The sequence below is a fragment of the Camarhynchus parvulus genome, chromosome 2 (genome assembly GCF_901933205.1).
Source record: "Camarhynchus parvulus chromosome 2, STF_HiC, whole genome shotgun sequence".
Classification (NCBI taxonomy): Eukaryota; Metazoa; Chordata; class Aves; order Passeriformes; family Thraupidae; genus Camarhynchus; species Camarhynchus parvulus.
The window spans coordinates 148020691-148041127 of NC_044572.1; the positions used below are offsets into that span (position 1 = coordinate 148020691).

At 50.4% G+C, this 20437-nt stretch overlaps 1 protein-coding gene across 1 annotated transcript in view; it reads right to left on the minus strand.

The window, feature by feature from the left end:
- Positions 1–15485: 15485 nt before the first annotated feature.
- Positions 15486–20437, minus strand: part of PTP4A3 (protein tyrosine phosphatase 4A3) — a 42766-nt gene continuing 37814 nt past the window's right edge. The window contains exon 6 of the mRNA XM_030971836.1: positions 15486–20156. Coding sequence (XP_030827696.1) covers positions 20039–20156 — 118 coding nt within the window. The 3' untranslated portion in view covers positions 15486–20038. The remainder of the gene's footprint in view (positions 20157–20437) is intronic.

Consider the following 20437-nt stretch of genomic DNA (forward strand, 5'->3'; position numbering starts at 1 on the left):
CTACAGAAGTTGCTATATAATATAACTCATCAGCCAAATAGCCAAATTTTTATTTTCCTCAGTCTCAGTGTTTTCATCTGCTTCTTTTCTAAGGAGAAAGCAAAACTATGTTCACAGGCACCACCAACACAGCTCAGCTGAAATAAGGATCTGGGGCTCTGTGTGTGTCATGGCACAAAGTTAAAAGCAAATGTTTGGCACTAACATTATTCAAATGAAGATTTTTTAATTTGAGTTTTCCGGGAAGAAAAACAAACAAAAAAATTTGAATTATTTGAGCAAAACCACAGCTTTTTCTCACAGCAAAACTTGATTCTGCATAACTTGCCTTTCCTGCTGAGCAATTGTTCCTGCAGACAATTCCTACAGCCCTTTCAGAAAGGCAGGGGAGCACCAGCTGGCATCTTCTGGGCTGTATGTAGTCAATTAGTTCAAACCAATTAGGCAATTATTGGGTGTTACTAAACTGGAGTTCATTTCAACAAATTGGAAACAGCTGAGGAATTTGGCATCCAAAAAAGCAAATCCAAAGGATTTCCCAAACCAGGTACTTCCATTTCTGCATCCCTTTTCAGGAAACTTACCTGTGATGTTGCCCTTGGCCTTGTGGCAGTGAAAGAAAATCATCACCTTCCCAGGCAGGGGATCACAGAGGTGTCTGAATTCATCACAGAATAAGGCAGAAAAGCCTATCCTGAATCCTCTCTGGAAGGGTGGATCAGTTGTCCAGATTGCCCCAGCAGGGTGCAAAACCAGCCAGATTATTTGGGGAGCAGACTGGGATCCCAGTGATGGGCACCCATCTGGTTGTTGCTGTAAGAATATTTTCCTTCAAAACATTTCCTTCCCTCATGTGGCCTTCTTTCCAAACAGGAGCTGGAGCAATAAAAAGCAGAAATGAGGCTTGGAAATGGGGCTATCCCCAACTTTACAGTGCAAGGCACTAAATGGCATAAGTTTTTTCCAAGTTTCTGGGGGTTTACAAAGAATTAAGAAGCTGCCTAAACATCTGGTACTGTTCAAAATACCCTACAGATATTTATGGAAGGCCACTAAACCCTTCAGACACCCATATCCTCTTGTGGCAGCTGGATGTTGATGGGAACACCCCATCTGGTGTGAAAAAGCTGTGTTAGGACACTAAATTGCACCCTTAGCATGAAGTAAAGCTCATGTAGACAATTCCATAGCCAGTCCTAGGATATCCTGAGTTGGAAGGGACCCACAAGGATCCTGGAGTCCCACTCCTGGCTCTTCCCAGGACAGTCCCAACATTCACACCGTGAATCTCCAGCCAAACCCTCTTCAGCTCTGTGCACTCCTGGACTTGGTCTGGACCCTGGGAAGGTGCAGAGTTGTTCTGGTGGGACTGGAGAAGAAAACACCCAAAAAGAAGTTCTGGGTTTGTGCCAGATCACTGTAAGGAGTGATCTGAGATGCAAGGAGGTTGAGCTGGAGCAGCAGAGAAGCACATGGCTACTTCCCAACATTGACTTTGCCCAGAGTCTTCAAAGGACCATGCGAACAAATCCTACAAGATCCCAAACATCCTCATCTTCCTCCTGATCAGCTAAGAAGCAATCACTGAGATTTATTTGCGCTGAAGTTCACAGTGGCAGATGCTGGTGACTCTGTACTGAATGTCCTGTTTCAAGGAAAAAAACCCAGTCCTGTTGGATCCAATAAGCTGGTCTTGAACAGGGTCCTTCACCATTCTGTGACACACTGGGTACAAAATGTCTGTTGAATGCAGTGGCATGGATTGGAATGGTTGTGAAGAGGGATTTTTGACAAGAGCATACAGAGAGAGTACAAGGGGAGTGGCTTTAGGCTGAAGGAGAGTAGATTTAGACTAGGTATGATGGAGAAATTCTCCCATGTGAGGGTGGTGAGGCCCTGGAGTTGGTTGTCCAGAGAAACTGTGGATACCTTATCCCAGGAAGTGTTCAAGGCCAGGTTGGATGAGGCTTGGAGCAACCTGGTCTAGTGGGAGGTGCCCCTGCCCATGGCTGGGGTTGCAAGGAGGTGATCTTTCACATTTCCCAACCCAAAATATTCTATGATTCCATGAAGGATTTGATCAAATCAATATGTGACTGAAGACAGAAACCTGTGTCTGGTCCCAAAGTCTTAATTTTCAAGGGGGAATAACTAGGTAAAAAGCCGTGAAGGTTTGTAGTGAAATAGGCCACTAAATATATTCCAGCACAAAGCTGACAACAGCTAGGGCCACATGTGATATGCCTCTGGAATCCTAGCAGGGTTGATTTATCTTGGTGTTAGGCCTAATATACTTAAAAGCCCTTTATAAATAACCCAGGACCTTTTGCACTTGCTGTTTTACAGACTTGCTTTGTTTATTTGACTGGTTGAGCTGGGCCTGTAATTTTTAATGAAAATAAACTCCTTGTCAAGGACCTTTTCCTTTTGGGACCTTCCAAAGGACACATAGAGCAATTCTGTGCTTCTTCCCTGCTTCCCAGCAGTCCCACCAGTTTTTATCTCTTTGGCTTATGAAAGGCAAGGCCTGGGGAAAAGTTAACTGAGCCCCTGTGGGTTGTGTTTCTTCGGGCCCTCTAAGCAGAATTGTAAAAATCACAGAATCACAGAAAGGTTTGGGCTGGAAGGGACCTTCAAGACTATCTAGTTCCCTTCCATGGGCAGGGACACCTTCTACTATCCCAGGTTGCTCCAAGCCACATCCAGCCTGGCCTTGAACACTTCCAGGGATGGGACATCCCTAGCTTTTCTGTCTTCTACTTTTGGATTTGGTTTTTCTGAGGGGTAGGTGCTCAACATGTGAGTAGAGCTCAAGTTCAGCCCAAAGGATCAAGAGGAATCTAGAGAGGAGAGTGGGTGAGGGGCAGGCAGGTGACCGTGGTCACGGTTTGGAAAGGGGATAGGAGGGTAAATCCCATCTGTTCCTTTTCCCAATATCCAACCTAAACCTCCCTGACACAGCTCCAGCCACTCCCTCAGGTCATGTCACTGGTCACCAGAAGGAAGGAATCAGCTGATAGAAGGAACTATATTTGCTACATTTTCATTTATCACTCTGGCTTTTCTCTTCTGCCCTCTGAACTTCAGGTATTCTCCATCTGGGATGAGTTGGTTCATTTTTTTGCTATAGAGCTGTTTTCCCCCTGTACTTTGCCTATCTCTGGCACCAGCATTTTTCTTCCAACAGATCCCTAGGATCAGCAGAGGGAGTGCAAGAGCAAGGAAAAGAGAAATGCACACACTGAATGTGTGATCTGAGTGCTCCATGAGCCTGGCCAGGGATGAATGAGCCCTCTGGAGAGGAAACCATTCTGGCCATGTGAGTGAGTCCTTCTGCATTTTCACACAAAAAGGGACATCAGATGTTCTCAGTAATCTTTATTCTCCTTGTGGACATGAGAAAATCTCCTGATTACATTACAGCAGCAGCAAAAAAAAAAGCAAATCAAGTAAGTGTGAACTTAGGATCCAGGTTAAAAGATTTTCATCCAGGTAATTTAGAAATCAACAACATTCACACACAAACACACAGAGAAAAAAAGTAGTACCTTTTCAAAATCACCTAGTCAGCTACTATTTCACCATTTCAGAGAGAACAAAGGGGATGAAGGGCTTTGTGCTAGTCGTGACTCGGTGACCCTTGGTTTGGCAATGACAAATGTTGTCTTTGTTATCCAAAAAATCCAAGGTCCTCACATCTAGCACGTTGCACAAGGTTGCATTGAAGTGCCACTGAGGCCAAGGAGATTTGAGCACACAGCTGAGAGTGCTCTGCTGAACCACAGCCCCAGCCTGTAAATATTTGTTAACTTAGCCCAAGAGCACAGGGAACACAAATCTTACAGCTCCAATGAGTGGCTGGTATAGCAGTCAAGGCACTCGACCCTTTCTCTCCTTTAACAAAATCAGAAAAAAATAGTACTTAACTATTCAAATATCTGCCCTTCATTAATCTTTTCCCAGTAATTATTAGCCAAATAAGCAAGCACATTATATAGCTACCTGTAAGCACAAGGCATTATTGCCCATTCCATTTGTGCTGGAAAAAACCAAAAAAAATTCTCCCCAAAGCATTTAAACTGTGTAATTAAGATAAAGCCCAAAAAATCAAAGGCCTTCTCTCACATCTATCTGCCTCACTGTGTGATGGGACCATTTTTTCAATGTCAGCTCCCCAAATAATGACACAATAGTAATGAGTACAAATGACCTAAAGGAGGAAAAAACCTGAGCCAACACTCACCAGGTATCTCAGGGGTTTCAGCTCCCCTTACCCAGTTTGATGTGGGCATCATGAAGATCTAGACTGAACAGATCAGCTGAAAGGGTGCTCAGATATTTTGCTGAATTTGGGGTGCACCCAGCCTATGCTGTCTGGTCCCAGGCTGGGGAAGCCTCTTTCTGTACATTACTACTGAGAAATGCCCACCAGGAGACAGCTCCTACTCCTGCACTCCTGAGGGATGCTTTGACTGGGAACACTGAATGCCCAAGGTGAGGTGTGTGGCTTTAGTAAAGGTATTCTCAGGATGCGGTGGTTCTCCTCTTGGAAAACCTGTGGAAGAGCACTCTCCCAGGTGCACCCTCCTAGGACCACTGCTCTGGAGACTCTTGGGCTCCTTAAAAGCCAAGATCCAAGAACAATTTCTTGGGCTGGCCCTGAGAGAGTTCATTCAAGAAGGGTTGGGTCCAGCTGCTCCAAGCAGTGAAGTTATTTCATGAACAATCTCCTGTAAGGATTGTGACAGAAACATCCCTTGCTATGCACAGGCTCTGCCCACCAGCCCCAGGGAATCTTCTGCTCCCCTCAGGCTGCAGGAGACCCTTCTGCAGAGCAGAGCCCAGGGAGCAGCACACCTATGCCCACAGAAGCTTTCTACCCTCGTGCATGGCACCAGCTGGAACAATCCTGGGGCTGTTTTTCTGACACCAGTTGCTTTTCCATCATCAGTTTGCTGTGAGTGGTTGCAATTCTCCCAGAGCCTGGAGCAGCAGGGCAGAAACACTGAAGAAAACTCATTGCAAACCTGCTGTGGGTATTACAGCAGAAAGCTGAGAGCTCTGGAGCGTCAGGGGCTGGAAAAGGCCTTGGCCATCCCAATGGGAGCCTGTGGAGGGCTCTTGGTTTCATTTTTAGATGTGTCCTCCTTCTCTTGTGTCCCAGAGCTGTGGTGCCAGGAGGTTTGGTTAGCCACCCTGAGGGCATCCACCTGAGCCAGGAAGGCAGGAGATGTGGAGGAGCCTTGTGACATTCCAGTGTCCAGGTGGTCAGCCATGGCCCATCCCTGACACCCTCAAGCCACCAGAGTTGTTATTCCCAGACCTGTTTAACCACTCTCACATTTCCTGACAGCACAGGGGGATGGAGGTTATCAACAATGATTGTTTCATGTGTTTAATTGGCCTGCAGTTAATTATATAATATTTCTTTTTAAAGAAACTCATGAAAGAGAGCTGCCAGCATGGCTGATGCATTTGTCATTCACGTGGCCTGCCTGGGGGATGGCAAGGTTGGCCTTGTTCAAGTGTTTTAGGCTTGGCTCAGGAACAGTCCACTCCAGCTGGGGTTACAAAGACCTGCTCCCAGGTGTTCTCTTTTGTTCTATTTAGTCTGTTTTATTCTATTTAGTCTGTTTTATTCTATTTAGCCTTTTATTTTCCCCTGCTGTTTTCTCCTTAGGGAACTTAGTGGGGAGGAAAGAGGGAGAAGTGAGCTTGCCTTGTCATGAATTACATCCCTTCTGTCCCCTTCTCTCCTCTAAGACCACAGAGTTTGCCTTAGGACCCTTCCCTGGTGCTGCAGGGCTCCTGAAGAGGCCATTGATACCCCACACATGGCAGGGCCAGCACTGGGCTGGGCTGAGAGCAGCTGGGCCTGCAGCTCTCCCACCCCAGCCACATGTGCCAGCCAACCCCACTGTTCACTGCCCACCACAGACAAGTGAAACTGTGCTCCAAAAATGGGTCAGGCTGCTCCAAAGGAGGAGAATTGATCTGCCAGCAGATCAGTGGCTGTTTGAGGCTGCACCTCTGCATCCATGCCCTCATCTGCTGCCTCATCCTCCAACCCGCAGTGGTGTTTTCCTCCCCAGGCTGGTGGCAGGTCTGAGATGCCTCCAGAAGGAAATAGGTGCTCCCAAATCAGCATCATCATGAAGTCACATCCTGCAGCTCTTCCTTCCCAATCCAGCATGTATCCCACCCTGACTTAACCTCAAACCTGAGGCTTCCATCTTCCTACATCCTCTCTCACTTTTTATCACAGATAAGTCTGGTCTGGTGGAAAATGCTCCATAAACCAAAGCAGAACTGTACTAGGCTGTGCAGAGACTCCACAGTGAGATGCCCCCTTTCTTTTCAGGGGTCAGAGCTGAGAAATGGTCGTGAGCTCTTTTTTTTCCCTCAGAAGGGGAAGAATCCACAGCTTGTCCGCCCTGCACAGCAGCAGGGCTGGGCTCAGAGCAGTTTGTGTAGGTCTGCAGAGAGGACATTGTTCTTCATCACCCCTGGGGCTGGCAGTCCCCAAAAACATGACAGGCCAGTGATGGTTTATGGTCTCCCCAAAGTGCCAGTGACAGAGAGGGCTTGCAAGACCCCAGGGAAGGCTTTGCAAACCCAGCAGGGATGCTCTTGGCACAGCAAAGTGCTTTGACACCACAGCCCAGCTTTTTTCCCCTTGTTTTGCTAAAGAAGCAAGATTTATGTAAGTAATCCAGGCAGTTTCAACCCAAATGATGCTGAGTAGAAGAGCCCTCAAGGAGATTTTGTTCCCTCCAGATTTGTGGGGGAAAAGCAGTCCCTGCCCTTGGGACTGTGGCACTGAGGGGCCTCTCCCTGTGCTTGGAAGGATGGAGGACAGAGAATCCATGGTGCAAAAATGGGCTGAGCTGGGCTCTCCACCCAGAAGGATGTGCCTGAGGGATGTGGTGCCATCCAGAGGGACCTGGACAAGCTTGGGAAGTGGGCCATGGAATCTCATGAGGTTCAACAAAGCCAAGTGCTGGTGCTGCACCTGGCTCAGGGCAATGCCTGCCATCAATCCAGGTACAAGACAGACATGGAATGCTTGAAGTGGGTCTAGAGGAGGGCCATGAAAAAGATCAGAGGGCTGGAGCACCTCTGCTCTGGAGACAGCCCAGGACAGCTGGGGCTGTTCAGGCTGGAGATGAGAAGGCTCCAGCAAGACCTTTTCAGTACCTAAAAGGGGCATATAAGAAAAGTGAGAACAGACTTTTTAGCACGGTCTGTAGTGATGGTTCACGGGGCAATGGCTTTAAACTGAAAGATGTCAATTTAGATTTGGTATTAGAAAGAAGTTTTGTTACAGTGAGGGTGGTAAAGCACCAGCACAGGTTGTTCAGACAGTTGTGGATGCTTCATTCTTGGAAACATTCAAGGCCAGGTTGGATGGGGCTCTGATCAACCTGGTTTAGTGGAGTCTGGACTAGATGACCTTCTAAGGTCCCTTCCTACCCAAACCATTTTATGATTCAATGATCCATGGAAGCCCCTCTACCACCTGCCTCTGCCCAGCCTCCATGGCACCCCTGCCTCTACCCATCCTCACCCATGGCACTCTGGCTTTTAAAGCCCTCCCTTGTCTCCTGTGTCAGGCTGGATCAAGACTTGTGGAGGGATGGATGCTGGGCCTCACCTCTCTTGGCTGTTCGCAGCAGGACTGACTTCCATAAATCTCTTTGCAGCTTGTTTTTCAGGAGGGGACAGTGACATTGGAGTAAACCGTGAGACCAGGTGGTTTTTCACCCAAGCTGCCTCTCGAAGCAAAGTGGTTTTCCAGGCCAGCTGGCACTGCAATGCTGTGCTGGACAACGTGGCTGAACCTCTCCATGGCCTCACAGGGGAGAGAGAGACCATGGCATCTCTCATGGCGTCTCCTTTCACCTTCAGCAGGACAGGGAGGCCGGGACAAGCTCTGCCTCCCAACAGGAGGGCACAAAGCAAATGCTCCATCCCTCAGGGCTCATTCCCCATCCGGGGGCGATGGTGGATGATGGGACCAGGCAAGCCCGGCCATGTGTGATGGGAGGAGGAGAATGGGAAGGGAAGGACGCTTGGATTCGTCCCGCTGGGCTGTCATCTCCCCCCTGGATTTATCACCCAGCGCTAATGAGAGGCAGCCGGCGCTGTGTGATGCGGACAAGCCCCGGCTCCGCTCGCAGGCGGGGAGGGCAGGGCTGGCAAAGATGCTCCAGCTCAGCTCGTGTCCTCAGGAGCTCTCGGGCTGAGCCGGGGGGTGGTGGGGAAATGTGAAGGGCAGCAAAAGCGAGACAGGCTCTGCTGGGGCAAGCACAGCCCTGAGCCAAGCTTTTCTTCTGGCAGCCGGCTCCAGGCATTCACAGGGGGATTATCTTTTATTTCTTCTCCCCCCCCCCTTTTTTTTTTTCCCTCCCTTCCTGAAGTGTCTTGTAGTGGCCCTGGGGGGGAGGAGATTATTTAAACCTGACTTGTCCCCTCTGGTCCTTCTGATGTTGCCAAGCCCGCAAGGCTGCGGATGCTTTTCCACCTTCGCTCACGGCTCCATCTGCCAGGAGCTGCGGATCCCACCCTCCACTGAGCCAACCCCCGGGCCCTCCTTGGATGGAGGAAGAGGAAGCCGCCCACACCACCCCGAGAATCCCCCCATTGTCTTCCTCACTGCTGGGAAGCCCCAGTGACACCGCCAGGGCTGCGGGGAGGGGAGGAATCTCGGGCAGGATGCAGGGAGCGGGAAGGACCCGCAGCGCGGGTTTGGTTTGGCAGCCCCGTTCAGACAATAAAAGGTCAGGCTGCAGAGAAGATTGTTTTGTTGAGTTTTTTTTTCAATTTCCCTGGCTTTTGTTCAAGGCTGTGTCCTTAAGGACGGGGATTCTCTACGCCGGTGGCAGGCTGAGAGCACGGGTGGGCGGCTGGGTCTTTGTCTGGCGGGGTTTTTAGTGTGCAAATGATTTTGCTGGAGCGCCAGCTGCGAGAGGAGGAGGAGGAGGAGGCTGGGCTGGGTGTGAGCTCAGGGAGAGGAGGTGAAACTCTGCACCAGGATTTGGTTTGGTTCGATATCTGAAGTATCTTCTTTTTCACACTGAAGTTTTAGAGGTTTTCAGGGGACCCAGAAGATCAGGAATTGAAGCACATGCTATGGAGGAAGCTGCATATGTGGAATAAAATGAGGGCAAACAGCCCCGAGCAGAGCCTGAGATGAGGCAACAGGAGGATCTGTATGGAAATGGTCACACAGGGTTTGAGAGCATGCTTCAGTGGTTTCAGCAGATCAGCTGCTTCACCTTTTGATTTTGGGTAGGATTTGATGTTTTTGGGATGATGCTGCTGCTTCCTAATCTTTTTGGGGCAGGGACAGTTTCCTAAAGCTCTGCATCCTAAAGCTGTGCACCCTCCACTGAATCACCGTTCTTGGAAGTGTTCAAAAGACGCTGAGATGTGGCCCTTGGGACATGGTTTAATGGTGAACACAATGGTGCTGGGTAAATGGTTGGACTCAGTGATCTTAGAGGTTTTTTCCAACCTGAATAATTCTATGATCCTATAATCACACCCAGCCTGATCCCTGCTGTCCCACAGCCCGAGGGTCAAGGACCACAGCACTCTGCTGCCACACACAAGGATTTTGCAGGGTCACTGTGGCTGTGCCTCTCCTCCAGCTCAGGGAGCTGAGCTCAGGCCTCATCTGCTGTATCCTGCCAGGCTCCCCACAACCATCTCCTCTCTTTGGCCGCTGTGCAAAGAGACACAATGAACCCTCATGAGTTTAAAGGCTGTCATAATATCTGTCTTCCATCTGAGTTTCATACCAACTTCAGGACAAAGTAAGGAAACTGGTTTTTGGGTGTAGAACAGCTGCCTCAGGCTCAACCCAAGCAAGCCTGGAGCTCAGATCCTTGGAAGATGCAAAGGCCTTGATGCATGGGCCAACACCTTCCCCTGGTCTCTGGTACCAGTGCTAAGGTGGTGCTGAGCCTGCTGAGCAGCAAAACTGCCTTTGTGGGCCAGACATGTCTAGGGGTGATGTCAGGCTGGTAATAACAACAGGCTGATTGTTAATAAAAACAGTCTGATCTAGAATCTGATTCATGAAAGCATGAAGGAGGTGGTGGAGTCACCATCCCTCGATGTGTTTAAAAAAAGACTGGATCTGGCACTTGGTGCCATGATCTAGTTGAGGTGTTAGAAGATGGGTTGGACTCGATGATCTTAAAGGTCTCTTCCAACCTAGAAATTCTGTGATTCTGTGATTCTGTGAAATAGCAGAAATATAAAAAATGCCAGTCAACGTGGTTTTTTGGAGCAGGGGTCTTGTTGTACCAGCTTGATGCCATTATTTTAGATCATAAGGTTGGCCCATAAACATAACTGTGTATTCAACGTGCTTGTAAAATATTAGATTTGTACAGTGTGGTGTTCCAGTGTGGGGGGAAAAGCACCACACATCAGTAGAGCACGTGTTAAATGAGCTAAGAGTTGGCTGGCTGACAGATATCAAAAATGATGATCAGTGGGCTATCACCAAGGCCTGGATCTGTTTCTTCAGTGGAAAATCCTTGGCCCAAAGCTATGCAGCCTTTTCCTCCAGTGAGCTGGAAATAAATGTGAAATTGCTCCTGAAGAAGCTGTGAGGGGAGAAAAACGGGGTAGAAAATGGACAAACACCCACAGAGACTGGCCAATCGCTCTTAGTATGAAATCATTTCACAGAATCATCGAATCATCAAGGTTGGAAAAGACTTCTAAGTGCATCAAGTCCAACCATTAACCCAGAACCACCATGTTCACCACTAAACTGTGTTCCCAAGTGCCACATCTACGTGCCTTTTAAATACCCTCAGGGATGGTGACTCCTCAGCTTCCCTGGCTGGCCTGTTCCAGTGCTTGATCACCCTTTCTGAGAAAGAAATTTTTCCTGATATCCAATCAAAACCTCCCCAGGTACAACTTGAGGCCATTTCCTCTTGTCATTTATAACCTGGGAGAAGAGACCAGCTCCCACCTGGCTCCAACCTCCTCCTTTCCTCCAGGCCTTAGCTCCCTCAGCCATTCCTCATCAGATTTGTTCTCTAGACCCTCCCTCAGCTCCACCATCCTTTTCTGGACAGGACATGCTTTGGCACCTGCATTTCCATGCAGATTTCTGTCCATCCAGCTGGAAAGGACCCAGTGGTGGATTGAGGGATCAAAGTGTGAGGGGCCCCAGCTCAGCCTCTTCAGGACGTGATGGATCACAGCTGATGGAGACAGAGACATCTCATTGCAGGGCTTTGAGTGTGGTAAATCTGCATCTCATGATAGAAACACTCTCAAGAGAAAACAGAAGACAGGTTGAGTTATGGGTGCATGTAGGGAAGGGATTTAACTGCTTTAGATGAGTCTGGAATCCGCATCTGAGGAGCTGTGGATATGGAAATCCTCTGACAAGCTGTGGCTGCCCCATCCCTGGAGGTTCTCAAGGCCAGGTTGGACAGGGCTTGGAGCAACCTGGGATAGTGGAAGGTGTCCCTGCCCATGGCAGGGAGATGGAATCGGATGATCTTTGAGACCCCTTCCAACTCAAATCATTCTGAGATCCCAGGATTCTATGAAACTGAGTACAATCACACTTTGGAGAGGATCCTGAGCTGTCTGTGGGGGGAGGAGGCAGTCTGGAAATAGTTCCCTCTGCAGCCAGGGACATTTTAACCAGAACAGACGGAGCTGGAGGGGACAGGTGCAGTGTCAGGAGAAGGCACATGCCCCAAGGGCAATATCTGTCCAAAATCTCCTTCAATGACCTACTTTGCACCCTATGAGCTGTAAGATATCCTCTTCTTCTGTGACATCTTCATAGGACTACAGAATGATTCAGGCTGGAAGGAGGTCTCCTGCTCAAAGCAGGGCAGTTATGGGGGTCAGCCCAGTTCCTTACAGCTTTACCCTGAAATATTCCCAGAATGGAGACTGGATAGAACAAATTGAGGAGCTGCAAACAGAAGGAGCAGACTCCTCTTGCCAGGTGTGAGCCTTGGCTGCAGCTGGGGCAGTCACAGCCGTGCCTCTCTGCCTTACCCAGCTGTGTTGTCTCGCTCAACCTGGCAGATTTACAATGCAGACAGAACCACAAGACAGCATTTGGTAGCTCCAGGTGAGTTTTCATGACAAGCCCTTTATCACAGCCCTTGTTTTGAGTGCTTTCACCCATCCATGAAAACCGAGTGCCCTGAACTGGGCCCCCAAACCCAGCCCGGCTGTCCTTGCCCGGCTGCCTGAGCGCTGCAAAACAAGGCGGCCTTGTTTGCTTTAAAGATCAAAGCTCATTTAAATGCATTGCTTCTCCCTGTCTCCACCTGATATCCAGACAAGATGCCCTGGCTCAGGTGAGTCAGTCAGCCGCAGTTATCTCTGCGAGGCGGAGGCGGCTTTTGCATCCTCCCTGTGCCAGCTCCGGGGCTCTCTAATCCCCTCCGCCCCCGGTGCTTGGACCGAGCCCGGCTTGGCCGTGACACGTCCCTGGAGGCTGCCCGGGTGCTGTGGGAGAGCACAGTGGGTGCTGCCTCCCCTGCTCTGCTGCGAGCCCCACGGGAGGTGTCGCAACAGGAGCCAGCACCTGCAGCCAGGGAAGGGCATTTTCATATTTTCATATTTTCATTTTCACAGCTGCTGCTTCTGCACGGAGCTCCCCGGCTGCGTGCGGCACATTCAGCTCTCCGCTGGGATGCGGGAGAGGCTGGCAGCTGAGATTTTTCTTTTTTTTTTTTTTTTTTTTAAGGATGAGCTGACAAAGCTCCAGGTGGCTCTTTGGCAGTCACGCTTTTCTCCTCAGCTGCTGACGCCGACAGCGAGTGACTCAGCCCTTTCCGAGCTCCCCGCAAGCCTCTTCTCCTGCCACTCAAATGTTCTTTCTCTCCCATGGTTAAAACAAATTCTGCCCCGAGGTGCTGCCCGGCAAGTGGCTCAGACAGGGCAGCACGGCTCCTTGCTGTGGTCGCGGCATGGAGCAGGGATTTGCAGGATTCCCTTTCTGAACCGTGGGGGTTGTTCTGTGAGCCTGGGCAATGAGTTTCTCCTTCCCCTCCTTGTTCTGTTTCCCAGGGAAATCTCCCAGGGCAGAACCCACCCCTGGTGATCCGTGTTCCTGTACCTTTGCCAAGCAGTGCCTAATTCCCCACTTGACTTTTCAGCTATATTTGTTGCAAACATTTGAATTTTCTTTCCAACCCAAGAGTTGCCCTACATTTTCATCCCTACCAGCATGGGAGTTTCCAGATACTGCAGTTGAAGCAGGGCAGCCCCTCCCGCCTTCCAGCACCGTGTGCCCAGACCTGGGGTCTGCCAGGTCCTGGGGGTAGGTGAGACCTCTGCCCCTGCACAGCTGATGGTTCAAGACTCCCTGGGCACAGAGGGAAGTGGGGAGACCCTTTCAGGCAGCAGGAGGTCCTCAGGTGGAGGTGTTGTGAAAGGGCTGATCCCAAGCAGGTAGATGGGATCTGTGCTGAGAGCTGTGCTGTGCCTGGGAAGAGACAGTGTTGGCCATGGTAGCCAGCAGCAGTCCAAAATAATCAAAGGAAGGTTTCATCATGGTTCAGAATGTACCAAGGCAGCCCTCAGAAAACATTTTTAAATCCAGTTTTATGGGGCAGGTCTGTGGCTGGTCTGGACTTTACTGAAGACCCTGCAACCTTTGCCTCCTTGCTGTGTGGAAACCTGGCTTGCTGAGGTGGGGTAGGACAAGGACAGGGAGAGCTGTGAGCCATGGCTCATCTCCCAAGGCTTTGGGGTCTCCAGCATGGATGTGTCTGAGTGAGCTGAGAGTTCTGGCGGTCCCTCTGTGTGGTGGAGCTCTGAAAGGAGTGTCCATGACAGACTCAGATGAATCCTTCCTGAATCTATGGCGCTGTCCCTCGACCTCTGATGACTGGAAAAGGAGTCAGGGATGAACCCAAGATGTGGATGTCCACCTTGAAGTGTGTGGGGGTTCACTGATTTTATTGTTGGCAGGACTGAAAGCACTGCAATATGTGGCTGTGATGGGCCTTGCAGGTACCAACATCCTCTGCTGAGAATGGTTTAAGGCACTGTGGACCATGGCACCAGTTGGGAAGAGATCAGAGAATCACAGAATGGTTTGAGTTAGAAGGGATCTTAGAGATCATCCAGTTCTACCCCTGCCTCCACCATGGGCAGGGACACCTTCCACCAGACCAGGCTGCTCCAAGCCCCATCCAACCTGGCCTTGGACGCTTCCAGGGATGGGACAGCCACAGCTTCTCTGGGCTGATCCCTGTGAGAGGTCAACTTAGCATTTCCCAGAACCTCCCAATTTAATTAAATTTCATAGTACTCCTCTTAGGGAGGGCAGAGACTTGTGCATGGAGTGGCAGCAGCCTGACAGGGAGAGTTGGGATCTGGCCTGCAAAGCGGTGCACGTTTCTGGGTGAGGGAGAACAGGGAGGAATGCAGCAGGTAGGAGCCAGCATGTACAGGCAGGAGCACGGGTGGGTGTTTCTCCAGCATACAGGTTGTGTTCAGCAGTCCCCCTGGCCCTCCTGCTTGAGAAGAGAGGCAGCAATTAGGCTGATTGAAGGCCCAGTTGCTTCTTGCACAAGGAGGAGGCAGTGCCCCTTGCAGCTGCGGTTCAAAGCCTGCCGGAGATAAGGATCTGCCGTGCCAAGCACTTGGGAAGTGCTGGGGGAATCCAAGGACAGCTCTGGCCACGCCACCCTGCTTCACCTCTATCTTCTTCCCAGCTGGCATCTGGCTTAAAATCCTTCCTGAGCCTAGAGCAGCACAAAAGGAGTTTTCTCCCTACTCTTCCATGCAACCCCCATGTAATTAATTGGGAGCTCACACAACTTTGTGTCAGCTTTCCCTGCTTACCAGCCTGTTTGTGCAAGCTCCAACCCCTCAGCCTCTGTGGAGACTCTGGTCTTTGCCTTCCTTGGTCACAGGGAGCAGAGTTAAAAACCCAACTGATTTCATGTGATCAGGTGAGGTGTGTGTAGTGTGTCTTCTGGGTGTATTCCAGGGTGTCCAGTCAAGGTTAGCCTCTACTGGATATAAAATCATGGAATGGTTTGGGTTGGAAGGGGCCTTCCAGACCATAGAGTTCCATCTGCCCCACCACGACCAGGGAAACCTTCCCCTAGATCAGGCTGCTCCAAACCCCATCCAAGCTGGCCTTAAACACTTCCAGGGATGGGGCAGCCACAGCTTCTCTGGGCACCCTGTGCCAGGGCCTCACCACCCTCGCAGGCAAGACTTTCTTCTTCTAAACCCACCCTCTGTCAGTCTGAAGCCATTCCCTGTTGTCCTGTCACCCCAAGCCCTCGCAAATTCTCTCTCCAGTTCTCTTGTAGCACTGAAGGTGCTCTAGGGCCATCCTGAAGCCCTCTCTTCTGCAGCCAGAACAAACTCCCCCATATGCTTCCACCCTTAGCCAGAGTTCAGCTCTGCCTTTGCCTCCCACATCCTGATAATTCCCAGTAGCAGCACCAGGCACACAGGGATGTACAAAACAGTGAACGCTTTTTTATTTCGCTGCTGGAGTGTAACCACTGTAATTTCATAAAACTCAAAAACCACAAAAAAAGTGATTACCGAAGGCATACATTTTTTTTTTCCTTTTTACACAAGACGTTAAGTAAACAGACAAGTTTCTTTTTAAAAAGGTTATAAAGTGTCAAGATCCTATACCTCACCTGCATATTCAAAGTGATGCCATCTGATACAAAAAGCATTGGGTACAATAATTTAGCTATGGCTCAGACCAAAAAAAAAAAAACAAAACAAAACAAAAAAAAACAAACAAAAACAAACCCCACCAAAAAAACAAAACCAAAAAAAAAAAAAAAAAAAAAAAAGTAATCTGGGCTTAATCTACACACTCCTATGGTTGCCCAGGGGGTTAAAAAGGAAAATATGCAGTGCTTTGTTGCACAGAAAGGAACAGCAGGGAAGTGGAGAGTTCATTGGGAGATCATAGTCTGAAGGGAAGCAGCGGAACGCCCCCTCCCTGGGAATGTCTGCAAGAGCCTGGCCCAGGACTCCCCTCTGTGCCAAGAACCAGCCACATTTGTCTCCCACCAGACAGAATCCCATCCAAAGCCACCCGCCAAGCTGCACCTACCCAGCGTGCTGGCAGCAAAATAGATCCAAGACCTTGGAAACTGCATGGAAGTCACGAATCTCCCTGTGAGCTTTCCCACTGGGACTAATAAAAACCAAACAAACCCAATGAAAAAAAATAAAAAAGGAAACGACTCGTTCTATTGTGGGTAGAGCCAGACTCTGCTTTCTCGGGAAATCTGTTCCACACAAACCTCTGAAGCTCCCAGCCCAAGCACCACAGTGTCAGCCTTACTGCAAGACTCATAATATCAATTTTCAAATGCGAAGTCTTTACATGTGTGTCACCAGAACCTTCTGAAATTAAGAGCTGGACATTTGTGATGGCCACATTTCCTGCCTTCCCACCATCCCACCCCCTCCACGTGCTCCATCTGACTGGAAAACAAATAACAGAAGGGATATTTGAGGCCATATGTGTGCTGTGTGCCACTGGTGAGAGGACACAGCTACAATTCCTGCTCAGATTTATTCCCTCACACGAGGCTCAGACATGACTGACTCCTGGGTAAAGGCTGCAGGCTCTCGGTTTGATGGTTGGAGCACCTCTGCTTTGCCATCCCTTGGGTCTCCGAAGTTCTTGCACCAATTTGGAACCTTATCCCTGCAAATTGTGGTGGCTTTCCATGGAAGGTGAGGGGGTGGATAGGGGTGAGAAATGATTAAAACCCAGTTTGAGCCTTTGCTTCTGGAGAAAAGGGCAGGATGAGGTGGCTGGTTTGTAGCCAAAGCCATGGGGGTGTCTGCTCCCTGTGACATCTGCCAGGACTCGACGGAAACAACCGGAGCAGTGACAGTGCTGGCAAATACATCAGATTTTTAAAGGTCTCCTTTCAGCATCTTGGCATTTGAGGTGAAATGAGGATTAGTGCACAAGGAGAGAACCCAAGACCAGCCCAAACCATGAGCCCTTGTCTGGTGTTGTCTACTGAGTTTCAACCTTCCCCCTTGCCAAACTGTCTCAAGACTTTTGAGGTCTTTGAGATTTCTAACCCAAATCCCCCTTGGAAGACCTCTTAATTTCCCCAGCCTGTTGCTTCTGTAACCTTCTCTAGGCTGAAACATCGAGGAGCTGGTAACTCAGAGGAAGGAGCCCAAGTCCATATTAAAAAAAAAAAATCCCAAATATTTGGCAGTCCAGCCCAGAGAAACTTTTGAAGTCAGCCCTTCATGCAAAACAGCAGCTCTTGGGCTGCCAAGGTATCCTTTCCATGGAAGCAGCACATTTTAGGGTAAAGGGGGAGATATCCATGAAAAAAAAAAAAAAGAAAAAACATCTAGGACAATTAAATCAGCATGATTTGGTGTGTTGTTTTTGTTGTTGGTTTTTTCAGTGAATCATGAACTGAGGAGGATCAAGATGCCACTCTGCCAGCCAGGTGCCCTCAGGATTTGGCCACATGGCCAGATCAAGGACTGCTCTTATACCAGAAGCTCCCTAATTTTAAGGTGATTGGGTTGATGCTACATAAAGCAAAGCCTGTCCCCCTCATGTTCCACCCAGGCTGAGGCCTAAGTGAAGTCTTGCTCAAGGACTGAAAGGAGGCTGAATTCAAATCCCTCTGTCCCAGCTTGAGTCCAACTCAAAGGCATCATGGCTGAATCCCAGGACCTCTTGCCCTGGGCAGCATTCCAGGTGATGCTGCCATGAGCATGGGTGAGGAAAACTCATCTTGCCAGGACAGAAACATCTCCAGGCCCATAAAGCAACAGCTCCCACAAGGAAGGGCATGGGACTGGGAGGTTTCCTGGCTAGCAGGGACTGGGGCTGTCACCACCACAATGCCAAGCCACCTCCCATGTCCCTGGGGAAGGAGCAGCACCTATTTTAGCAGCAGCAGGACAGACCCAAGCAGGAAAGGGATGGTGACCCACCCAGCAGGCTGTTCTAATACAGGGTCAGGGCTTTTTATCAGCCCAATCCACACTATTCCCAATCAGCACAGACCCTTTAGCCTTCTCCACGAGTCATGGGAACCAACAGCCTGGGATAGAGCAGGAGAAACTCAAGGGATTGAGGGCTGACCCACAATGCTGGACAGGCCCCATGTGTGTGGTGTGACAACTCCAGGGCCACATGTGGAGGGTCCCCAGCTCACTCCGCACCACAGCTTATCCCAAAGGATGACCTTCCCTGCCCTGCAGTGGGGTTGGCCCCTATCAGGACAGGTGAAGTGGTGCTGGAAACAGCTCCAAACACCTCAGCTGCTCACCCATGTGGCGGTACGAAGCAGGCCCCAGCCTCCTGCAGGTACTGAAGGTGTCTAACCAGCCTTCCTCACCACCTGTCCCGAGAGATGAACGCCCTGAAGCAAATGTCTCTGGGTATCTACATTTTGGAAGGCACACAAACCTTTGGAGAGACCCAGCTCAGGGTCAACAGGACACTGAGGGCATCTCGAGCTGCTCAGCCTAAAACCCCAAGAAATGGAAGGAAGATCAGCCCTCCTTGTCCCAACAACTGTGATCCTCTGCAGCCGAGGTGTGAGCAGCCCAAAGGACACCTGGAGCATCCCCTGGGCCACATGGATGCCCTGGTGGTAATGGATGGCAGCCAGCTGTGACACAGTGCTGGGGATCAGTCTGGGGGACCATGGGTCACCTCCTGGGCTCTACTGGGCAGTGACAGGAGAAAGAATGGCCAGAGGATGTGCGGAAGACAAACAGGGTATTTTTTCAAGGTTTTTTTTTCCTTTAATTAGCAAATTTCTTGTTATCCTCATTAAAAGAAAAAAACCCACCCCCACACCCCCTAGGTGCCAACTGCTCCAGCTGCTGCAAGCGTTCAAAGGCAGAAAGTTGAGAGATGTTTCATGTCCCAGCTCAGGGGCAGCTCTGAGCCCACCCCAGCTGGGTGTGTGCCAGGCGCCTTGGTACAGATATGGAAAAGGCAGGTGCAAAATTAGGTGATGTGCTCTTGCCAGGAACACCCCAAATCCCCTAGGAGAGCTGCAGCCCAGCCCCTTGGCCAGAAAATGCAGTGCTGGTGGAGGACATGGATGTGCCTTGAGAGGCACACTGTCCCCAGGGCACTGCAGCCAGAATTGGGGTTGGTGCCACAGCTCAGGGGTGGGGACAGGACAGCAGAGAACCCACCACCCTGGGCACTGAATTTGGAAGCTGTGAATAAGAGCACCCCACACTTTGGGGGACCCAGTACTGATCCAACACCCCAGCAAAGCTGAGCGCCTCAAAGCCCTGCTGTGGTCCCCGAGGTTCCCAGCAGCTCTGCCTTCACTGGAGCAAGTTCCCAGTGAGCCCCATCTGCAGCATCCTGGCTGGCACTGAGGCAACAAGGAGGTGGTGAGCTGACAGAGGGGCCAGGAGAAAGGGAATGGTGCTGGGGGTCTTAGCTCAGCCCTTTCCCTAGTCACAGGGGTCACTGAGCTAAGAGCCCCTGTCACCTCTCCCTGCTATCACCACCTTCCCCCCCGAGGCCACTGTGCCATCCCCACCTCCATCCCTGCTGCTGCAGCCCTTATTTATGGGGAAGAAGTGGGGAAAGGCTTTTCTGGGGGTGCTCTGGCCCTTCTGCACCCCATCCCTCCTCAGCTGGCAGAGCCCTGCCTGCATCACCCCAAACCAAGCACCCTTTGCCCACCCCTCTCAGTGCAATGGGAAGAGAAAGGAGGGAGGAGGATGGTGATGATGAACAGTCACATGAGCTCATTGCCTGCTAACACCAAGAGTCTAAAAGGGCAGTGCTGCCTTCCCTCCTTGGGGCTGCAGCTGAAGAGAGTAGCCTTTTTTGGGGATCCAGCAAGACGAGTGTGCTGTGAATGCTGGAACACACTGGAGATGCTCCATGTCCCCAGCCCAGCCCTGGCAGAGGGGCAGCACGTGGGGAGTGCAAGGCTGGGCCAGGAGGTGAGGGGTGGGATGTGTGCGAGTGCCTGGGGGTCTGTGCACGGATTTTGGCAAGAGGTCATTGAGGTTACATGATGCAGCATTTGTTCTTGTGGTTATGAGGGTCCTTAAATCGGAGTCTCTGCTTTGGTCGGTATTTTTCCAAGTACGTCAGCTGCTTGCTGTTGATGGCTCCTCTGCGCTTCCTGCAGGGACAGAGAAATGCCAGAACAGTCAGAGGTGTGGCATGAGATCTCCCCCCAGCTCAAACCACCCCTGTCAGGGTGCTGAGCCCCCCTTCCTGGAGTAGAAAGGGATTTTGGAGGCTGAAGCCAGGTGCACCCTCCAGGGATGGAGACAGGCACTGACCCCAGCAGCTTTCCTCGCTCATCCACCCTTTGAGTCCCAGGACATGGAGAGCTGGGGAGGAAACGTGGGGCAGAGGTGGGGTGACTGCCAAAAGCCCCTCAGGGATGCTCCATGCCAA